The sequence below is a fragment of the Electrona antarctica genome (assembly GCF_951216825.1).
Source record: "Electrona antarctica genome assembly, contig: scaffold_1690, whole genome shotgun sequence".
Classification (NCBI taxonomy): Eukaryota; Metazoa; Chordata; class Actinopteri; order Myctophiformes; family Myctophidae; genus Electrona; species Electrona antarctica.
The window spans coordinates 1-10,772 of NW_027637881.1; the positions used below are offsets into that span (position 1 = coordinate 1).

At 47.0% G+C, this 10,772-nt stretch overlaps 1 protein-coding gene across 1 annotated transcript; it reads left to right on the forward strand.

Annotated features, from left to right (window-relative positions):
- Nucleotides 1–1,712: 1,712 nt before the first annotated feature.
- Nucleotides 1,713–10,424, forward strand: LOC306918597 (rho GTPase-activating protein 7-like; the record flags this gene model as incomplete). Its single annotated transcript, XM_079531488.1, has 4 exons — nucleotides 1,713–1,927; nucleotides 3,279–3,393; nucleotides 7,858–8,079; nucleotides 10,207–10,424. Coding segments are annotated over 4 exons (770 nt in total), but the record flags the coding sequence as incomplete, so codon positions are not given.
- Between the last annotated feature and the right edge of the window lie 348 nt (nucleotides 10,425–10,772).

Consider the following 10,772-nt stretch of genomic DNA (forward strand, 5'->3'; position numbering starts at 1 on the left):
TTAACGCACGATTAACGCGTTAACTTTGACAGCCTTAATATATATATTATATTATATATATTATATTATTATTGAGATGGCAGAATCTGTAGTCATAAAGTACACCACAGTGGTTAATTTCGTCGACTGAAACTATGACTATAGTTGACTACCTTTTCTTTTCACTGACGAAAACTAAATGGAAACTAATACAAGTGAAAACTAAGCTATGATGACTAAAACTGAGACTAAATATATTGGCAATTTCGTCAAACAAATAAAAACTAGACTAAAATGTTAGGAAGGGACTAGTGGACAAGAGATCCAGTGTAAGTTAATTTTACACTTGGTTTGCATGCTGAAAATAGCTGATCTACAAGCTCACAACGCGTCGCAGCGCGACGCGTTGTGAGCTTGTAGCTATGTAGCTATTTTGCTTGTAGCTATTTTCAGCGAGTGTAAAATCAACTGTAGATTTACTCGACTTAAAATCTTGTGATATTTAGTCGACTAAACAGGACTGTCACTTAAATTATTCCAGGTGACTCAAATGTGATCAAAATGTGCTGTGGAAATCAACAGTGGCACTACACACACTCGCAGTGAGTGTCACGCACACACACACGACGTGGAAAGAAAGGGTATAGCTGGCCGCATGTAGCACAAGCACGTACACACACACACACACACACACACACACACACACACACACACACCGACAGTCACGTACACACACACCGACACGTATGCACTTACATAACAGCCACTTCACTTCCCATGATGCACCACAGCCCATCGTAGTTCATGGCTGGGCATTATTAGCACAGACACTCACACACACACACACACACACACACACACACACTGCTTCAGGGCAGGGAACGACCACACTCTTTACTCACTTTAAGCGAGATGGACTCACTGGATAAAGACGCGATGAGAGTCGAGACATGATCCGACAGCCACTCATCCTCCAGGTGCAAGCTTCCCTAACGGCGTTCAAATGTCTTAGGTTTTTCAGAAAACTGTCAGGATTTAGTTTTTTTTTTTTTATATAATCGGCCTCGGTCCTAAATGGGTCAATATGCAACGTCCCGTCCAAATAAACAAATCGAATAAAGTAAAGGAGATCAAGGCACACATTGTACAGGTAAAGGGTTTCTCTGTGTGGGTCAGTGTTGTTTTTGTCGACTAAAACTAAGACGACAAAATGTTCCGCCGACTACCTTTTTCCACTGACGAAAACTAAATGGAAACTAAATGACTAAAACTAAGACTAAATGTATTGACAATTTCGTCAACAAATAAAAACTAGACTAAAATGTTAGGAAGGGACTAGTGGACAAGATATCCGGTATAAGTCATTTTACACTTGGTTGCATGCTGAAAATAGCAGATCGACAAGCTTGTAGATCGGCTATTTTCAGCAAGTGTAAAATCAGTCATTACGACGGCATCGAGGCCCGCCAAAACACATTTCAGACAGTCGACTGTCTGAAATGTGTTTTGGAAAAACTAGACTAAAACACCAAAACATTCCAGGTGACTAAAATATGACTAAAAAAACGAAATGAAGTTCCAAAGAACTATGACTAAACTAAAAATAGAAATTTGCTGTCAAAAACAAACAACACTGGTGGCCGTATCCTATTAGAGATATTTAGAGATATTTACAAGCTTTGCCCCCTCCCCTCCCTTCCCTTCTTCCTTCCTCCTCCTCCGCCTGCGCAGACATGCCCAAGGAGCTGCGTCTGCAGGCTGCGCGCGCCGCCGTGCTGCTGCTGCCCGACGAGAGCCGCGAGGCGCTGCGCACGCTGCTCTGCCTGCTCAGTGACGTGACGGCCAGCGTGGCCGACAACCAGATGACGCCCACCAACCTGGCCGTGTGCCTGGCGCCCTCCCTCTTCCACCTCAACACGCTGCGCCGCAAGGAGAGCTCCTCGCCCAGGTGGGTGTGTGTGGGTGTGCGTGCGTGTGTGTGTCACTGTGTGTGTGTGTGTGTTTAGGCCTGACGTCGAAAAATAAATAAAAAAGTCTCCTGAAAGAATATACACACACTAGGGTTTAGTGTGTGTGTGTGTGTGTGTGTGTGTGTGTGTGTCAGTGTTGGTTTATTCGACTAATGCTATGACGAAAAATGTTGGTCGACTACCTTTTTTCACTGACGCAACCTAAATGGAAACTAAGCTATGACGACTAAAACTAAGGCTATATATATATTGACAATTTCGTTGTCAAATAAAACCTAGACTAAAATTTTTAGGAAGGGACTAGTGGACAAAAGATCCAGTGTAAGTAATTTCACACTTGGTTGCGTGCTGAAAATAGCAGATCTACACGCTGTGAGCTTGTAGGTCGGCTACTTTCAGCAAGTGTAAAATCGGTTTAGGTTTAGGCATTTAGCAGTTAGGTTTAGGGGTTGGGGGGGTTAGATGTGCACTGGAAATAGTCCATCTACAATATTGCTGTGCTTAAATAAATGACGATGTCCTCACAAGAATAGTAATACAAGTGCGGTGGGCATGTGTGCTCCATTCTTTTCAGGTTCACCTTAATCAACCCATTTCCTTTATTGTGTCTATCAACACGAGCACAATGTGCCACACGTTCTCAAAACAGGAAAAAGGTCACGTTAGAGATAATATAAATAAAAAAAGAGAGAGAGAGAGAGAGCAGGGTTCTGTAGGTAGAGAGACGAGGGAGTGATCGGGACAAAGTTTAAGAGAAGTAGGAGTTCAGGGGAAGCAGAGAGGTTATGTCAACACTGTCAAAAATGAACATTTCTACCTGATTTAAGAAATCTACATTATATTATTCTACATTAGCCACAATCAGGTGCGTAATATAATAGTTAAGTTCCTTTTAACCACCTGAGTGCTACTTCATTGTGATATGAATAAATATGTAAAATCATTTTTAAAACAAACAAAAGAAATTCCATCAAATTAAGAAAACGTCCGTTTGGTTCCATTTGTACACTCTCAGAGTTACAGACCCATAAGGGGTCCATTTGGTATCTATAACTATCATTTAGCTGGGGACCCCCTGGAACTCCCTCAAGGACCCCTTGGGGGTCCCCGGACCCCACTTTGGGAACCACTGCGAGTCTACCTACCTATCTGCTGCCCTACTGCTCTTATGTCCTTCCTCTATACCACCTATCTGGATGATGGATGGTGTGTGTGTGTGTTTTTTTTTAGCTAACATTTCGCTGTGTCTCGCCTTGTCTCCCCCACCCCCCCCCCCCCCCCCCCCCCCCCCCCGCCCCCCCCCCGTTTTCTGTTCCTTCCGGGTCAAAGGGTGATGAACAGGAAGCAGACGCTGGGAAAGCCCGACCAGCGGGACCTGAACGAGAACCTGGCGGCCACCCACGGCCTGACGCACATGATCCAGGAGTGCAGGAAACTCTTCAAGGTCAGTACACACAGTCTACTCAGTCTACACAGACTACACGCTGGGTCTGGGGGGGGGGGCGGGGGGGGGGGGGGGGGGCTTCTGAATAAGGCTGAACCTCACCTTTACATATGTGACCAGATTTGACTGAGAGCCTGCCGTTGCGCAAATTCCAGCTTTTCACCAGAGGAGAAAAACTTTTGTTTTTTGTTTTTCCCCAAAAATGAGTTAATAGCACAGGCAGACTCTTCACATACTAGAGCATGTCTGAAATAAGTGTCGGGGCTGAAATCGACATGAAATAAATGCTTAAACATGTAGCTAGGTGTAATTGTTAGAGTCCACAGAAGTCAAATCAAGTCAAGTCCCTCAGTCAAATTTGGTCACATATGTGACTCTTTTTGATACAGAGACAGTCATGGCGGTAAGACTTAACTGTTCAGGAGAGGAACCCCTTTTGGTGTTTTAAACATTATGTTGTAATTTAGCTATTGAAAAATAGCAGATCTACAAGCTCATAGCGTGCCACCGAGTGGCGCGCTACGAGCTTGTAGATCTGCTATTTTTTTTTAAAATCGTGAAAATATTTATTTCAGAAAACTGGAGGATTTAGAAGATTTTTTTTTAATTTTGAGGTCAGGCCTAAACGGGTTAAGCACTTGAGCCACATATTTTATACTGAGATTCTATTCTACACTGGTGATTTTTGGACAGTTTTGACATTGCCCGCAACAAAGACACCGTGTTGAGATCTACCGATTGGGATCTGCAGCACGTCAACTTTGCCTGCGTTAGGTTTGTTCTCTAGCCCATTTTGGGGCGGGAACCCCTTTTGGTGTTTTAAGCATTATGTTATACTTTAGCCGTTGGAAAATAGCAGATCTACAAGCTCATAGCGCGGCACTCGGTGCCGCGCTATGAGCTTGTAGCTCTGCTATTTTTGAAGAATCGTGAAAATGTGCCGCAAATCTTTGAATATATATTCTTTCAGAGCGAACGTTTTTAACTCAAATCTTTGCTTCTGGGGGGAGGTCCCTGGAACAACATATTTTCAGATGGGGGTTCCGCGGCCAAATACAGATCATTTCTGGGGTCCTTGACATGAAATATTGAGCACCACTGATATAAGAAACATAGGTATATCAGAAAACTGTCAGGATTTAGAACACTTTTTTTTTTTAAATTTCGACGCCAGGCCTAAATGGGCAAGACGAAGGACTTGAACATCACCCCCGTCCCGTCCAGGGCTATCTGCTGTTCCCTCTCAGACGTTCTCTGTGTTTGTCCTGTAAACACACTTCTAGCCTCGTTCCTCTGGTTACGACACGTTGGGTTCACACTCAGCCCTCGTCACTCTGAGCTAAAGGAATGTTATGGTTACATAAGGCAAAATCTGCTTATTATGATTATCGTTCCCTGTACACACATACCCCGCTTGGAACGCCTTGGTACTTGACCTGGCTCTGCTCTCCTTTGGCCGGTCCCATGGTGGGATAGGGGCGCACATTCCCACCACCACCATGCACCTGGTCCCATGGTGGGATAGGGGCGCACATTCCCACCACCACCACCACCATGCACCTGGTCCCATGGTGGAATAGGGGCACACATTCCCACCACCACCACCACCATGCACCTGGTCCCATGGTGGAATAGGGGCACACATTCCCACCACCACCACCACCATGCACCCGGTCCCATGGTGGAATAGGGGCACACATTCCCACCACCACCACCACCATGCACCCGGTCCCATGGTGGAATAGGGGCACACATTCCCACCACCACCACCACCATGCACCTGGTCCCATGGTGGGATAGGGGCACACATTCCCACCACCACCACCACCACCACCATGCACCTGGTCCCATGGTGGGATAGGGGCACACATTCCCACCACCATCACCACCATGCACCTGGTCCCATGGTGGGATAGGGGCGCACATTCCCACCTCCACCACCACCATGCACCTGGTCCCATGGTGGGATAGGGGCGCACATTCCCACCACCATCACCACCATGCACCTGGTCCCATGGTGGGATAGGGGCGCACATTCCCACCACCATCACCACCATGCACCTGGTCCCATGGTGGGATAGGGGCGCACATTCCCACCACCACCACCACCATGCACCTGGTCCCATGGTGGGATAGGGGCGCACATTCCCACCACCACCATGCACCCGGTCCCATGGTGGGATAGGGGCACACATTCCCACCACCACCACCACCACCATGCACCTGGTCCCATGGTGGGATAGGGGCACACATTCCCACCACCACCACCACCACCATGCACCTGGTCCCATGGTGGGATAGGGGCGCACATTCCCACCACCACCACCATGCACCCGGTCCCATGGTGGGATAGGGGCGCACATTCCCACCACCACCACCACCACCATGCACCCTGTCCCATGGTGGGATAGGGGCACACATTCCCACCACCACCACCATGCACCTGGTCCCATGGTGGGATAGGGGCACACATTCCCACCACCACCACCACCATGCACCTGGTCCCATGGTGGGATAGGGGCACACATTCCCACCACCACCACCATGCACCTGGTCCCATGGTGGGATAGGGGCACACATTCCCACCACCACCACCACCACCATGCACCTGGTCCCATGGTGGGATAGGGGCGCACATTCCCACCACCACCACCATGCACCTGGTCCCATGGTGGGATAGGGGCGCACATTCCCACCACCACCACCACCACCATGCACCCTGTCCCATGGTGCGAAGGGCACACATTCCCACCACCACCACCATCTGAGCTTATTAGAGACACAACAAAGCTTCAGAAAATCCATGTTCCGTTTAGGAACTGAGGCCGAATTTTTTTTTCTGAAAAACCCTATTTTGTTTCTATGTCAGTGGAGCTCAACTACTTTTTATGTCAAAGACCCCCAGAATTATCTGTAACCCCCCCATCTGAAAATATGTTGTTTCAGGGAGGGAACTCCCAGAAACAAAGATTTGAGATTAAAAAAAAAGCGTTTTTTATATATATATATATATTTATATAGAAAGAATATATATTCAAAGATTTGCGCCACATTTTTCATGATTTTTTCAAAAATAGCAGACCTACTACGAGCTTGTAGATCTGCTATTTTTCAATAGCTAAAGTATAACATAATGCTTAAAAACACCAATAGGGGTTCCCGTTCTGAACGGGTTTAAAGAAAGCAAAGGGAAATGAAAATAGACCTTTTTAGTTTACAATTCAAATATCAGCACCATGCATTTGGCTCTGAATTGGTTCTGTATAAGCAAACAGCACAGGCTTGTCAAACTTTTTGTAATGTAGCAGTACCACAAGCAGGATCAAGCAGAATGAAATTACATTAGCTGATAACTATGTTCTCGTAATTTGATTTCTATTTACCCGATGATGGGCGAAAATGGAAGGCAAGCTTTTATTTTCCTTCTGGTGGGAATCACGCGCGCTGATAGCCTGTCTCTGTTACGGCCTGCTATCGCACAATAATGCTACGCAAACTCAATTAACCCATTTTGGGCGGGAACCCCTTTTGGTGTTAGCATTATGTTATGCTTTAGCTATTGAAAAATAGCAGACCTACAAGCTCATAGCGCGCCACCGAGTGGCGCGCTACGAGCTTGTAGGTCTGCTATTTTTTTGAAAAATCGAAGAACGACTGACATAGAAACATAGCTTTTTCGGAAAACTGTCAGGATGTAGAAGACATTTTTAGAATCTGATCTCAGGTCAAAATGGGTTAATGCTGACAGAGCGATACAGAGAGAGAGAGAGAGAGAGAGAGAGACATCAAGAAGGGGAGAGAGAGAGAGAAAGCATATAGGGTTAATGATAACAAAAGGCCAGGGAAGAAAACAGGATGTGTTGTGCTTCCCTTTTCGGCAGCCCATTATGCCGTCTTGAGTTTTTAAATAAAATTAATGTTCCATTTCCCGTCAGGCTTAATACCTTATTAATCTAATCAGGATGGAGGTGCCTCTGAATAGGAACAGAGCCATTGGATATCATCACATCATCATAATCATCATCATCATGTTGCAGCTGGGATCCCTTTGGCTTTGAGCTGTTTTCCACGCATCTTTTGAGCGGTGCCTATAGCCGCTCCAATACACACATATGTGTGTGTGTGTGTGTGTCCGACGCGTTGTGGGCTTGTAGATCATCTATTTTCAGCAAGTGAAAAAAAAAACGTCATTACGACGGCATCAAGGCACCGCCAAAATACATTTTGTTCGACTAAATCAACCGTAGATTTAGTCGACTAAAATCGTATGATATTTAGTCGACAAAAACTAGACAACTAAACAATAAAACATTCCAAACATGTGACTAAAACGAAATGAAAACTGTTCAAGAAGACCATGACTAAAACTAAAATCAAAATTTAGCTGCCAAAAAACAACACTGCATGGTATGAAATGGGCTTAAAAAACACTGCTTTATCCTCTCCTCCCGTCCCGTGTTGCAGATCCCAGAGGAGATGAGCCGCTGCAGGAACTCGTACGTGGAGCAGGCGCTGCTCCCGCTGCGTCTGGAGGAGCTGGGCGGCGCCGAGGGGGCGGGGGGGCCGGCGGGCTACCGCCGGTACCTGCGCGACAGCATGGACGCACTGCTCAAGGAGTCCAAGGACAAGTTCAAGGGCTACGACAGCTGCTCCACCCCCGAGCACGCAGAGCTGGCCTATAGGAAGGTGAGATATCTCGGCGTGCACGCACACACAGACACATGCACACACAGACACGCGCACGGTTCTCTAGTTATCCTCTTCTCAGTGTGTTTCCTATCAGCAGACTCGGGAGATAGATTGACGACGATGACCGATAATATAACCAATTAACTGCTCGTGACGGAACGTTCCGCCGATTAGAATCCAACTATCAACTGCTTATGACGGAACGTTACCGCCAGATAAGCTTTATTATTGATATCAAACCGGATCGCTGATTTATTTTTTCTTTTATTTGGCTTGGCTTTTCCTTCTTTAGTGATCCTAGACAGTGCCGTTCACTTCTTGTATACAGGCTGACTAAAAAGCTGAATAACTCTAAATCTACAGAGCTCTCCATGGTTTGGATAAAACGTGCGATGTTCGGAGGTTCTTTGCCGATTATCCGGTGATCCCGATTGGAACATTGGCGCATTTTCTAGAGAAAGGATGGCTTCGTTTTTTAGCTCGCTTAGCATTGACGCTATTTATTTTAGCATCTAAGATGGCCGCCCCACACAGGATGTGAATGTGTCACATTACAACCGGGCTCGGCAGTCTGCGGTTCGGCTCTGCGTCCACCAGGAGTCCCCCTCTCCCCCCAGAACAGAGACAGAACACGCGTTGTGTCGCTGTTTCGACCAGTGTGAGTGAAGCCCTAGATTGCCTAGAAGATCGAAGTCCTCTCTCGTTCATTCTGTCATTAGTCTGTAGAACAGTGTCACCATTTCCCTCTCTCTCTCTCTCTCTCTCTCTCTCCCTCTCTCTCCACCTCACACACTCCGTTCCCTTGAATATCTCATGGAAAAAACAGCCGTTGGTTCATTTCCTGTGTAGAAAGGCGTCCGTGTGAAACTGGCCCCTGCGCGGCTCCTCATTCCCAAACCCAGCAAACTGGCCGCTGTCCCAAAATGACATCAGCTTGTCACACGCACGCACGCACGCACAGTCGCACGCACACGCACGCACGCACACACACACAGAGCACTGCCCCACCCTCCTTGGTCCCAGGCCCCCACTGACTTCCTGTGTCCAGCGTGAAGGGGCCCCTTGCAAGGATCCATGTCAAGTGTCCTTCATTTTGAGTCGCACAACAAGGCCGGGCCGTCAGTGGAGTCTTTATCGTCTGCACACTGAAAAATACACCTATTAGAAAACCTCCAGCTCTGCACTCGTAAATATACCAGGAAGTCCTGACGCCGTGTGTGACCAGCTATTTCCGCTACTTTTCCTCAATACAACCAAATAGGGGAACACAGAGGCGTATTATTCTCCATTGGGCCGCCCGAGCCGTACGGCCCGTGCGGCTATTTAGAGATGGCCCGGTCTAACTTCTGAAAAACGGCGGCGGAAAAAAAGAAGAAAATCAACCAGTGTAGCCTACATTGGCAGCCCTTCCTTCAACCCCCTGTGCATGCAAATTGCTTTTGGTAGCGAACCACAGCAGGCCGCCTTGGTTTTAAATGGTCCTCCATTAGCAAGTCGGCAAAGCCGTTCTCACCTATCGAGCCCGAGGAGTTGCCCGGACCCCTCTTTAAGAACACATTGAGAGCCCACGCAAAACTGCCCAAAATCACTTTCACCTAGAAAATCCATTCACATTTTTTATAATTCAGCTGACTGTGGAGACACATGCTGGAACTTTTTACTTTGAAATGTTTTATAGTTTCTGAGTTATTTAATTTAAACGCCAAATGCATTCTCAATGGCGAAAACACAAACGTTGGCACCACGTATAAAATAAAATAAAAGGTTTTGACAGACGTTTTGGGCACAAAATGTGTTAAGAACCGCCGCTCTACTCTACTAACCTCAACAATGAACAGTGGTAGATCCCATTGACACCTGGAACGCATCTGTGTCGCCTTCTTAGCTTTTAACCACTTTTAACCATTCTTTTCAAATGTGCCGCAAGTTGTTGAATTGTCTTTCACCGCAAACGTTTTTAACAACATATTTTCAGATGGGGGGGGGGGGTCGGTGGCCAATTACATATAATTTGTGGGGTCCTTGACATGAAATAGTTTGAGAACCACTGAGTCATAGAAACAAAGTTTTTTTTTCTCCAGAAAACACCTAACCCTCCCTCCCCTCCCCTCCCCCGTCCCCCAGGTGAACGACGGCTCTGGCCTGCGGCTGTGGAAGGTGACCGTGGAGGTCCCCGCGGCTCCCGAGGAGGTGCTGACGCGCGTGCTGCGCGAGCAGGCCCACTGGGACGAGGACCTGCTGGAGAGCCGGGTGGCGGAGACGCTGGACGAGAGGACGGAGGTGTACCAGTACGTCCGCAACGCCATGGCCCCGCACCCCGCCAGGGACCACGTGGTGCTCAGGTACGGAAACAACAAATGCTTCATGCTGAAAACTAAGACTGAATATGCTGTCAATTTCGTCAACAATTAAAAACTATAGACTAAAATGTTAGGAATGGACTAGTGGACAAGAGATCCAGTAGAAGTAATTTTACACTTGGTTGCATGCTGAAAATATTCAAGAGACTAATGACTAAATCAAAAACAACACAGCTTGGGGGGGGGGGGGGGGGGGGGCTTGATTATTATTTATTTTTGTACTTGGTTGCATGCTGTGTCGTGTGTCGAAAAGTACAAATTAGGCTTATATAGCTGTGTATTCTTCTGTTTACTGTAGCAACTGTAAATCCCTGTTTCCCCAAACAGTCG